The following is a 13,021-nucleotide window of genomic DNA, read 5'->3' on the forward strand; positions in this document are numbered from 1 at the left end:
CAGGTCATGATCCTGGGGTCCTGGGATTGAGCCCCACATCGGGCTCTCTGCTCAGCAGGGAGCCTGCTTCCCCCTCTCTCTGTCTGCCTCTCTGCCTACTTGTGGATCTCTCTGTCAAATAAATAAATAAAATCTTTTAAAAAATAAAATAAAAGCTCTTAATTTACAACAGTCTACTCATGTAATAATCTAGAATCCTTGAAACATTATAAATGTATTTAACCTCTTTCACATAATTATAGTCTGAGGTTTGTAATATATGCAGTCATAATGGATATGACAGCAATAACAAAAAGGATGGAAGAAATTAAATGATTATAATTTTTTTTTAAGATTTTATTTATTTGTCAGAGAGAGAGAGGGAGAGCACAAGCAGGGGAGTGGCGGGCAGAGGGAGAAACTAACTTCCTGCTGAGCAAGGAGCCCAATGTGGGACTCTTTCCCAGGACCCTGGGATCATGACCTGAGCCAAAGGCAGATGCTTAATGGATTGAGCCACCCAGGTGTCCCTGAAATTAAAATGTTTCAAGGGTCTTTTGCAATGCTGTATATTTCACGTCAAATGATTCGTTGTCTTTATAAAAAATTGTTAAATAGTACTTAAATTTTATCACATATGTAAATAACCTGTATTCATTCTTGTACATCTTAGTTTCCACATAGTGTCATTTCCCTTCAACTGAAGAAGTTCCTTTTTAATACTTCTTTTACCATAGGTCTGCTAGTGATGATTTCTCCCAGTTTTCCTTCATCCAATTTAATATCTTTTTTTTTTTTTTAATTTACTTACTTGACAGACAGAGATCACAAGTAGGCAGAAAGGCAGGCAGAGAGAGAAGAGGAAGCAGGCTCACCGCTGAGCAGAGAGCCCGATGTGGGGCTCGATCCCAGGAACCTGGGTTCATGACCCGAGCTAAAGGCAGAGGCTTTAACCCACTGAGCCACCCAGGCGCCCCTAATATGTCTTTATTGTCTTAATTCAAAAGGTCTTTTTACTGAATATAAAATTCTGTGTTCCCATTCAGTTTTTCTCAGCTTGACTTAGTTCACTTAGAGTAATACCCTCCAGTTCCATCCACATGGATGCAAATGTAGGTGTTTGTCCTTTCTGATGGCTGAGTAATATTCCATTGTATATATGAAACACATCATTTTTTTTTTAAGATTTTATTTGTTTATTTGAGAGAAAGTACCAGAGAGAAAGCAGGAGCAGAGGGGAGGAGCAAAGACAGAGGGAGAAGCAGACTTCACACTAAACAGGGAGGCCGATGGGGAACTTGGTCCCAGGACCCTGGGATCATGACCTGTTGAAGGCAGATGCTTAACTGACCAAGGCACCCAGGCACCCCTGAAACACATCATCTTTATCCATTGATCTGTTGAAGTTATATCTTGGCTCCTTCCATAACTAATGAATCATTGAACAGTATAACAAAAACTAGTGATGTACTATATGTTGGCTAATTGATCTTAATAAAAAAAATTCTGGGTTGAGGCATTTTTCTTTTAGCATTTTAAAGGTGATTTGTTATCTCTGCTATGCATTTTTTTCCCTTGATTAAACAGTCAGCAGTAAATCATGTCATTTTTCCTCTGCACAGATTTTCTGTTAAAACTTCTAAGTCCTTCTCTTTATATTTGCTTTTGGTTAGTTTGATTATGATATACTTAGGTGTGTTTTTCTCTGTATCATTCCTCCTTGGGGATTGGTGAGCAATTTGGATCTCCAAGTTAATGGACATCAGTAAATCTGGGAATATTTTTCATTGTTTCATCAAATATGTTTTCTGCCGCATTGTCTTTGGCTTCTTCTACTGGGATTCCAATTATGCATACATTAGAGTGTTCATTATCGCCCTACGGGTCACTGAAGATCTTTTTTTCCCTGTCAGCTTAATGCACAGTTTATGGGGTTTTTGTCCTCAAGTCACTGAGACTTTCTTCTGCTACCTCCAATCTGATGATAAGACAAGTCAATGAATTGTTCATTATAGTTTTAAGTGGTAGAATTATTTTTGTTTACTTTTTTGCACTGAGATTTCTGTCTGTTCTCTCATTGTCACCACATTTGTCTTTATGTCATTAAATATGTAATACAATAACTGATTTGAAATTCTTTCCTGCTATTTCCGAAATCTTTGTCATCCAAAGACACGCTCTGGACTTTGTGTTACATTTTTCTATTCTTCATATGTATGATAACTTTTAAGAATTATATATTCATCTTTTTGGGGTCATATGTTGTAGAAATTCTGTGTTCCATTGTATTCTTCTAAAGGATATGGATTGTTTTTCCTAGCAGACAATTAAAACTTCTGGCTGATTTCCTTGGTTTTGTGAAGGTGACATTTACATTTTATATGGCATGACTGACTTGATTGAATACTGAGACTCAACACATGGTCTTTGGTTGGCTTTTCTGAGAAAGATTAAAGACTTTTGTTTGGTGCAATTGAACTCCAAGCTATGTTTCTTTGTGTAGATAGTAGCTAAAGTCTATGTCACATTTTTAAGCTTTCCAGCTATTGCTTTCTGCTTGGCTAAATGAAATTTTTCCCCTCCACACACACAGTTTTGGGATCATCCAAGGTGTTTATTGTGGTTTACAAACATGTTTGGGCTTCTCACCACTCTGGGGCTCTCTTCTTTCTGAGATTTTTCCTCTTTATTTTTAGTGTTTATTATAGTTAGCCTATGTCTCACCAGCTGGGAAGTGACTTTTGAAGAAAAGTTAAAAGTAGAGCTTACTCAGTATAAGGAACAAATTTCCTTCACTTTCTACTTTCTTTTTGTCACCCTCAAGTGCAGTCAAATAGTTTATTCTTTATTTTTCTGAGAGTTTGTAATTGTTATAAATGTAAGGATTAACAAGTGTTTTTTTTTATCATTAATGGTACCAGAGCATCTACTAGTCCATACTTTATTTCAAAGTTGTGAAATCATTATGTCCTCAACCTTAACATAACTTTTTTTTTCTCATATGGTACAAAGAAAGTTGAAAAAAATCAAAATTACAAAATTGATTTGTTACATTGCTAAATTTTTAAATTTAAAAAACTAAAAAATTTTCCTTTTTAGAATATGCATACAGAATGTTGACTTTCTTATGTCATTCTATCTAGTGGCTCCAAACAAGTTGGAATTTTCACGTTAAAGGCAAAGAACAGTGGTTAATGAAATGAGTTTGAAAGAGCAAGAGAGAGAAATAGTTGGGGCGCCCGGGTGGCTCATTTGTTAAGCATCTGCCTCGGCTCAGGTCATGATCCTAGGGTCCTGGGATCGAGCCCCTCACTGGGCTCCCTGCTCAGAGAGAAGCCTGCCTCCCCCTCTCCCAACCCCCTGCTTGTATTCCCTCTCTCGCTGTGTCTCTCTCAGTCAAATAAATAAATAAAATCTTTTGAAAAAGAGAGAGAGTGAGTGAAAGGAAAAGTCTAGAGATGGAGGAAAAATCAGAGAGGTGAGAGAAGGCAAGGAGAATAAAAGGAAGAGAGAGAAGATGCTTTGAGACTCGTGGCTTTCCTTGATTATCACAATAGCTTACTGATTTATAGAAATATGTATTTCTGTATATTTATTAGAATATATAAGTATTTATCAGAATATATAGTTAGAAGCTATTAGAATAATCAATGTATGTGATTCTTCAGTTTTATTTGAAATGACTGGACTAAGGAATCACTCAAGTACTGTCATTTCAACATAGTATTCTCTATTTTACCTTCTGTAAAAAAGCAGCTGGGTATGTATGGACTTTATATTGGTGAATACTAGTATCATAAGGAACAGTGGAAGGAAATGCATATGAGCTGTAATGAGGTCAGTTAATTCAATTCAATAAAAAAATGTCCTTTGGTTGCCTGCCATATTCAGTCAGTATATTATATGATGTTGGTAAAGTAGAAATAAAGCATAGTGTTTATTCTCAAGGAGTTTATACTCAAGTCAAGGAGATTAAAGAGTTTGGCTACATCTTGAACTGTCATGGGACAGATGGCTTGAGATCTGGGTGGAGACTCTCCAAAGGGAAGAGCTGGATCTTTCTGTGTTTAAGGATTGAAGAAGGGGAGACATACCAGTATCTTAATCAGAAGCCTAAGAGGGCCATGCCTTAGGAAGAGGGGTGAACCAAAGGTAGACTTTTACTAAAACTGCAACTGAGCCTTAACCTAGTTCAAGCCTATCCTGAAATGGATTGGCCCCCACCCTATTTGCTTAACAAAGGAAAAGAGAAACCTTACCTGATGGAAAATAACATTGTGTGGCATTGCTCTAGTTCATTTATATAGATGGTGTCATGGGAAATGAAAAGGACTAACTGTGAAAATAGTCAAGAAAATACAATCAATAATCAAGAGAAAAAGTAGACAAGCAGACCCATGCATAATTTGGACATTGTAGTTAATAAATAGACAAGGACATTAAAGTAACTATAGATAATATATTGAATGTGGAAGAAAAGATGGTCAAAGGAGATGAATGAAAAAGAGAATTAAATTGCATTTTTAAATAACTTAAAATCAAATTGACATTTAGACCAGAAAAATATAGTATTAGAAAATAAGCCTCTGGTGGGTGAATTTAAAAGCAGATTGGTGGGGTGTGCAGTTGGTTAAGTTCCCAACTCTTGATTTTGGCTCAGGTCAGATCTTAGGGTCCTGGGATTGAACCCGGCATTGGGGTCTATGTTCAGTGGGGAGTCTGCCTCTCCCTCTGTCTGCCACTCCCCTTGCTTGTGCTCTCTCTCTCTCTCTCTGACAAATAAGTAAATAAAATCTTTTAAAAAATAAAAAAGTAAAAGCAAACTGGCCACAGCAGAACCCAAAAGAAGTAAGCTGTAATACAGATCAATAGAAAACACTTAGACTGAAGGGCAGAAAGGAAAAAAGAATAAGACACATGAGAGCACAAGAAACATGGGGCACACAAAGAAGATCTAACTTATGTATAAGTAATATACTGCAAAGAACAAGAATGCCCATCACAAGTAAAGGGGCGCCTGGGTGGCTCAGTGGGTTAAGCCTCTGCCTTCCGCTCAGGTCATGATCTCAGGGTCCTGGGATCGAGCCCCGCATCGGGCTCTCTGCTCAGCGGGGAGCCTGCTTCCTCCTCTCTCTCTGCCTGTCTCTCTGCCCTACTTGTGATCTCTGTCAAATAAATAAAAATAAAATATAAAAAAAAAACCAAGTAAAATAAGTAAATAAATCATCATGAATTTACCCAATCATAAGCTCTGTAGCAATGAGAACAAACAACCAATAGCTATAATCAACATTATCTGTGAATGTCACAAACATTAGTTTGAGTTTAAATGACAAACGGACAGGAATGAATACATGTGGTATGACTCCATTTATATATGAGTTGAAAGGACAGGTAAAGCTTTCCTGTGAGAATTCAGGATTGTGGTAACCATTGGAGAGGTGGTAGTGACTGGAAAGGAGCATAATGGGGGTACTTATGCATCTGCAACTCTTCTGTTTCTGTTTCTCTTCTTGTACTGGTGACATTCAAGTATCCAGTTTTTGAAAATTCATTGAATTGTATGCTTATGATAGATACATTACCTTGTATGGATGTTAGTCTTCGATCAGACTTTTTATTTTACTTAAAGATTTATTTACTTGAAAGAGAGAGAAAGAGAGAGAGGGTATGTGTGCTCATGAGCACGATGGGGAAGGGCAGAGGGAGAGGGAAAGAGAGAATCTGAAGCAGGCTCCACGCTGAGCATGGAGCCCAACACAGGGCTCAGTATCTTAACTCTGAGAGCACAACCTGAGCCTAAACCAAGGGTAGGACACTTAACCAACTGTACCACGCAGGCACCCCCAACAAAACCATATTTTAAAGGATTTATTTTATTTTATTTTATTTTAATGTTTTTTTTTTAATTTATTTATTTGACAGAGAGAACACAAGCAGGGGGAGCTGCAGGCAGAGGGAGAAGGAGAAGCAGACTCCCTGCTGAGCAGAGAGCACAATGTTGGGGTCTATCCCAGGACCCTGGGCTCATGACCTGAGCCAAAGGCAGCCACTTTAACTGACTGAGCCACCCAGGCACCTCCAAAGGATTCACAGATTTATTTTAAAAAGAAAATGATTCATAGATTCATAGAAAGTTGAAGCTCTGTAAAAAGTCCTTAGAGAACATCCTAATTTACCATTCCTCCATTTTATGGTTGAAGTTACTAAAACTTTATGTTATCAGTTAAGTAATTTGTTAGCCAAAGAGACTAAACCTCAAATGATCTGTGATACACATAATATGATCCATATAATGTAGACAGCATATGTATCTTATACTTTACATATAAAATTATTTTATATGTATTTTATTATGTACTATATATTTTTATATAAAATATATGAGAGAGAGAGAGTGATGCCATCTACTTCATTCTTCGGTTTGCCTAGAAGATACTTATGATAAGGAAGAAGTTGTCATTCACCATGGTGTACCATTTTACTGCAAGATGGAAAATATTTATGTGATAATATGATATAAGTCAAGACATAAAATGAAACTTACAGCATGTCTTATTTACATTTTTAAATGTCTGTTGTAAAATTCTGTTACATATTTTAGCACTTAGTCATGTTGGCAGAGTTTGGACTTGCTCTCCTGCCTTATGAATGGACTTATAAGGCTGCAGTTTAAGCTAAACTAAGAATTTTTGAATCACAAATTAAATTAAACTTGTGCTAAATATAATGAGTGTCCCAATTTAAATAAGGCATATGTCTTTATCTCACTTGTACATATATCATATACCATTACTTATCTCTTTCTAGTAAAGCTGTGATTCTTAGGAAATGAGTTAAGGAATTCTATTTCAATAATAGAAATACTTTTAGGGGAAATGGGTAAAAAATTTTAAAAAAATAGTAAAAATACTTTTAAGGGAAAAATGGAGTTTTCTCCTCAGCTTCCTCAACACATCTAGATATATATAGATATAGATATATATAATTTTTTTAACGGTAGTAATATTATTAGGAATTATATGACAATAATAATTAATTTGAAGTACCATATCTGGGCAGTTCCACTGATGTGCTTATAACAGGGAGGAAGGGAGGGAAGGAAGGAAATGGTACAGTTTTTTGTTGTTGTTGTTGTTGTTGTTGTTGTTGTTTTTTAAGAGTTACTTATTTATTTTAGAGACCGAGAAAGAGGGAGAGAAAATCTGAAGTAGACAGCACAGAGTGTGGAGCCCAGTGCCGGGTCTCAATCTCACAACTCATAAGACCCTGAGCCAAAACCAAGAGTCAGACACTTAACCCAGAGTTCCACCCAGGAACTCCAATGGCATCCTTTTGAAATACAGTTATGATTTCTCCTGAGTCATCCCCAAACCACAGGATATAGCTGATCTCAGCTTTTAAAAGATAGAACCCAGTCATGTGGAACCGTGGCACCCACTTGGGCACTGGTTTCCAAATCGTGGTTTGCTCCAGAGCCACCGGGAGGGAGGTCTTGTTAATCAGGCTGCTGGCCCTCTCCCCAGAGTTTTTGTTTTCACTGTTCTGTGGGGGGCCTCAGTTTGCACTTCGGTCCTGTCCCCGGGGGGTGCTACTACTGCCGGTCTAGGGACACAGTTTGAGAACCACGATGTTAGAGCTGCTCTAGCTTCTGCTGCCAAAATTCTGTCATAAACTTGGATCCCTTTCTAATCTTGCATTTGATTTATTTGATAAAACAGGGGCACCTGGGTGGCTCAGTGGGCGAAACGTCTGCCTTTGGCTCAGGTCATGAACCCAGGGTCTGGGGATTGAGTCAGGCTTCTTGCTCCTTGTGGAGCCTGCTTCTCCCTCTCCCCTTGCTTGTGCGTGCACTTTCTCTCTTGCTTTCTCTGTCAAATAAATAAATAAATAATCTTTATTTGATAAAACAATTGATAAACCAAGATATAGGACATTAGCTCAATCTGGATACGTAATAGGGAATGCTAAAAGGGAAACGCCCTAATAAACCTCCCTCGGAAAATTTTGCAGCATGTTTTTACCCAAAAGGATCATTTTGATTATTAAATGATAATTACTTCCCAGAAAGCAGAGAGAAAAAGAACCCAGAACACAATGCAACCAAGTATGTATCGTCTGTGTTCAAGATAATCAATTGCTTTTTCTCCTACCATATATTTAATGCAACTCCACTACCAAGGTAATTGCACTGGAATGTGTTCTGTTCCAATCAAGGCTCACTGCTGTGGAATTGTTCACTGCAGTGGTCTGCCTGCATTAGATGTAAAATGTTTGCTTTTCAAAGATACATTATGTGAACCCTAAAATTAAGAAGAAAAACAAAGTTAAATTCACATGTGTCAACATAATGATATTTATTTACTCTTCTTACAGGACTGCATCAAAACACGTTAACAAGGACCTTGGTAATCTGGAGGAAAACAAAAAGTTAGAAGAAAACAATCACAAAACAGAAGCCTAAGAGAGAAACTGTTCTAATTGTTGTCCAGGTGGGTAGGCTGTGTGAGGTTTCTAGAAGTAATTCCCAGGCGAATGTCACATATCCCACGAGAGGAAAGGGAAAACCTTGACATTAAGTCACTACAGAATTGCAGCTTTCAAAACAGGAGGAGAGTTCCTCCGGACACTTTGTGGTAAGTCAGAAAGGTGTTCTCATTAGAATGGAATCTCAACGGTCTCCCCAACCTCTAAAAAATAACCATTATCCTCTGAATAATTAAAGTCAATCTTGAGATTGTAATATTCAATTACCATTTTGTATTCTAAGGCCAAAAATTTTGCTGAGCGCAAAGAAGCTTAATTTTATAAATTGATATTTTGCTTGGATGAGAGCTAATTCTGTTACTTCAAATTTATTTTAAAAAGCAACTAGAGTAACTTTTAAATATAAAAATTTTAATCTAAAGATTTAATACTTATAGGTATCCATGTATATATGCAGCCATTTCCCAGATTATTTTCCTGAAAAGCCTAACAAATTTGTGTAGACCCTTAAACACTTCTGCAGATAGTATGTATATTATATGTGTGTTGCCATATATGTATCTACATGTGCACATATATGGGTGTGTATAATGTATATATTAATGCTACATATATTACATATATTTATATGTAATAGCTATATGAGTATTATTTTTAAAGACAGTCTGAGAAAGAAGTCTTCCATGGTATTGCCACTTGGATTTTGAGCTTTTCATTTTTATTTATGTTCTCTTGAGCCAACCAAAAAGAGAAGCCATTTGGACAAATGATGTTGTGTGTCTTTGAGAATAACTGTTGCTGTAGCTTGCTCCTTTGATGTAAAAATCCCCAACAACCACAGTAAAACTTTGGTTCATTATAAATAAAGCACAAGTCACGATTTGAGTGGGTCACCCAAGGGAGGAAGCATGGGACAGAATTATAATTGGAAGGATGGGCACAGGGGAAAAAAAAAATAGAATAATTGCAATAAAACATTTTTAAAATCTGAAAACCAGGACCTCAAATGGATTGGGTGAAAGAAGTAAGAATTCGGTTCTTTCCCCTCATCCTGCTGTCCATTGGAGGCCAAGTAGGCAACATCCCTGCCTGATTTTTTTTTTCCTGCCTCTGTAGAGTTTATTCCTCAGTCTTTATTAAACATAGATTTTGCCTTCTATTTTCTTCAAAATTAGATAGAGTGAATTTTCAAAGAAAAAATAAGCTTAAAGACAAAACCTACAGAATGGAATATTTTCTTGAAAAACCCTCTAATCTTCATATGAATTCAGCAATTTTCACAAAAATAAAGATGTTCAGCACCTCCAAAAAATGATCTGTAGAAGGGCTACAACAATGCCTGAGACTACAGATGGGTTTATGAAAGGCTCCTGTAACATAATTCCCAACACTTTTAGTACAAAGCATCTGTTGATGGTGAAAAATGATCACTATGGTAACTTAACTAAATTGTTTTTTTTTTCATCATTTCAGAGAAAAAAAACTATATAGACCAATTGAAGCATGAACGTGGATTGTATTTAATACATATACAAAGACATTGACAGCAATTCATGGTTCAAGTATTAAGCAGTTCATTCTACCAAGCTGTCACAGGATTTTAGAGAATTATCTCAAGTAAAACAATGAAATGAAATTACAAACAAAAACAAGTTTTGGCAGCCATGATATTAGGTCATATATTGTGTTTGGTTTGATTTTATTTTTTTTTTTTTTTTTTCTGTAAATGTCTGCACTGAGGATTTCTTTTTGGTTTGCTTTTTATGTAAATTTTTTACGTAGCTATTTTTATACACTGTAAGCTTTGTTCTGGGAGTTGCTGTTAATCTGATGTATAATGTAATGTTTTTATTTCAATTGTTTATATGGGTAATCTGAGCAGGTACATTTCTGATTCTGATTGCTATCGGTAATGCCCCCAAATTTTCTCGCAAGCACCTAAATCCCAAAGGTGGCAGCTTGCGAAGACTGGGGACGCACACATTGTTCTATTCGAAAGCTGTGATTTATTATCACAAGGGAGGGGGAGGCAGAGAGTCAGCCTGATACGCAGCAGATGAATTGATTCTGCGCATGCGCCACCCGCTGACTCTTGGAAGTAAGTCACACATGCATATGGACGCAGATACGCAGTAATGGTACTCCCAAACTGACAATTTTGCCTATTCTAAACAAGACATAACACAGAATTTGGGTAGCACTTAACTTTAGAGACAACTGCTAATAAATTATTTTCTGTCAAAAGGAAAAAAAAAAAAAAAACAATGTGTGAGAGACCATTTGGAAAAATCATGGAGAACATTCCCATTTTCACAGATCACAATGTAAATCACTGTAATTAAAAATTGGTGTTAAATCCTTTGGGTTATCCACTGCCTTAAAATTATACCTATTTCCTTTAAAAAAGATATCAATCAGAATTGGAGATTTTTAACAGTGGTCATTATCAAAGCTGTGTTATTTTCCACAGAATATAGAATATATATTTTTTTCGTGTGTGTTTTTGTTAACTACGCTACAGATACTGAATGCACCTTGAGATAATTTAGTGTTTTTAACTGGTACATAATTTATCAAGCAGTACATGAAAGTGTAATAATAAAATGTCTATGTATCTTTAGTTACATTCAAATTTGTAACTTTATAAACATGTTTTATGCTTGAGGAACTTTTTAGGGTGGTAGTATAATTGGAAACTTTTTGAAGTAGAATGGATAAAGGCCAATAGCTACTTGTGACTAGACTTTTAAACTTTGCTCTTTCAAGCAGAAGCCTAGTTTCTGGGAGAACTCTGCACAGCCATTTTTGTCCCAGGATTTACATAACTTTACAGGGAAAAAAAAAAATGAACATCAGATTTCCAGGTAAAAAAACTGTATTCTTTTAGGAGGAAAAGGAAAACTGGTGTTTGTTTTTTTAGACTGATGGGATACAAAATTATGAAGGCAATTAAAAATAAATAGAAGGTAAAGTCAGAAGGAGATTGGGAATAATATTTTGCCACTTCTGCATTATTTAGAAACACATGTTATTGTACATTTAGTAAACTGTTTATTGTTCTGAGCAGTAGTGACTCAGTTTAATAAAAGCTTCCTGTAGTGCATTGATATGGATTAAATACATAAAATATCCTATTAGACTCAATGCTGTATAAAATATTATGGGGAAAAAGAAAATATGTTACTTTGCCTCTAAACTTTGATTTATTGAAGTTTTATTTGGCAGGAAAAAAATTGAAACTTGGTCAATATTTAAACCAAAGTGAAAGGGGAAAAACCAAAGTTATTTGTTTTGCATGGCTCAGCCATTCTGTTATCTCTGTAAATACTGTGATTTCTTTTTTATTTTTTCTTTTCTCTTTAGAATTTTGTTAAAGAAATTCTAAAATTTTTAAACACCTGCTTTCCACAATAAACCATGAACACTAAAATGAAATTACTTCCCTATAAATATTTTTTCTTTTTTCTTTTGGTGTGGGAGATCAAAGATTCAAAGTCTAACTCCTGAGATATATTTACAGAAAGAAGCAATGTCACAACAGAGAGGGTAATACTACAATTATTTCGTGGCTTCCACTTGCTATAGTTAACTAAGTCCAGAATCAGCTGTCAGAACCTAGAGAGCAGAACCTTCAAAACTCAGAGCTCTGGACGAAAAGCAGAAAGTTTGCCAGGGAAAAAGGGGACAGCATTATCACTATTGAATCAAGGCCTGGATTAAAATCGGTTTATTTGTGTAATGGCAGCCGGACACACAGCGAGGCTGGGAAGGAAGATAATGCACAATCCACAACTTCTGAGGTTGCATCTCCGGCTTAACTCTTTGGCAACAGGAGACAGGTTTTGCCAGTTCAAGTTTCACTTCCTATCAGTGATTACAGGAATTGTATGTGGAAATGGATTAACATACCCGTCTATGCCTAAAAGATAATAAAAATGAAATATGTCTTCACATCTCTCTCACAGCCGTCTTCTTCTTGTCTAAACTAGCCTGTCTATGTGTAGAAAGTAGTTGTTTTTATTAAAGAGGGGCCAAAACTCACTAACTCTCCATAACTCTGGACAGGGAATGCGGCAAAATAAAATCGCCTGCGCCTTCCTGTTATGTCAGGCAGACCCCCTTATCTAGATTTCAACAGTGATTGGTTCTGTAATGTGTGTGTTTCTATCTTCAGTGATAGGAGCGTACTATTGTGGGTTTCACATGTGGCTGTCCTAGAAACTTAATTAAGAGGACACTCCTATTTCTTCACTTCCACCATTAACACACCATTCAGCTTGCCCTTTGGAATTACCTAGGCATGAACTTTCATAAAAATGCTTTCCCTTCAAAATAAGATAAAGCCAGCTGTGTATATCAGAGGAAGAGATCAATATTTATTGAGCCAATATTGTGTGCTAGGGCCATCCCTACATTATCTTATTTAATTCTTAATAGTTGTAAATAGTATTAAATAGTCTCCCATTTAATAGCTGAAAACTAAGTTTAGAGAGGTTCCATAACTCTCAAATACATTTATTTGGTAAGTTGGATATTAAACCTCACCTGATTCTAA

At 36.2% G+C, this 13,021-nt stretch overlaps 1 protein-coding gene across 3 annotated transcripts in view; it reads left to right on the top strand.

The window, feature by feature from the left end:
- The window catches only part of ALCAM (activated leukocyte cell adhesion molecule), a 210,372-nt gene extending 197,955 nt beyond the window's left edge, over nucleotides 1-12,417 (top strand). For all 3 annotated transcript variants that reach the window (XM_032852094.1, XM_032852095.1, XM_032852096.1), the window contains 2 exons: nucleotides 8,356-8,471; nucleotides 9,940-12,417. In XM_032852094.1, coding sequence (XP_032707985.1) covers nucleotides 8,356-8,443 — 88 coding nt within the window. In that variant the 3' untranslated portion in view covers nucleotides 8,444-8,471; nucleotides 9,940-12,417. The remainder of the gene's footprint in view (nucleotides 1-8,355; nucleotides 8,472-9,939) is intronic.
- Nucleotides 12,418-13,021: the final 604 nt, after the last annotated feature.

This window comes from Lontra canadensis, unplaced genomic scaffold, assembly GCF_010015895.1.
Source record: "Lontra canadensis isolate GAN:19392208 unplaced genomic scaffold, GSC_riverotter_1.0 scaffold6, whole genome shotgun sequence".
Classification (NCBI taxonomy): domain Eukaryota; kingdom Metazoa; phylum Chordata; class Mammalia; order Carnivora; family Mustelidae; genus Lontra; species Lontra canadensis.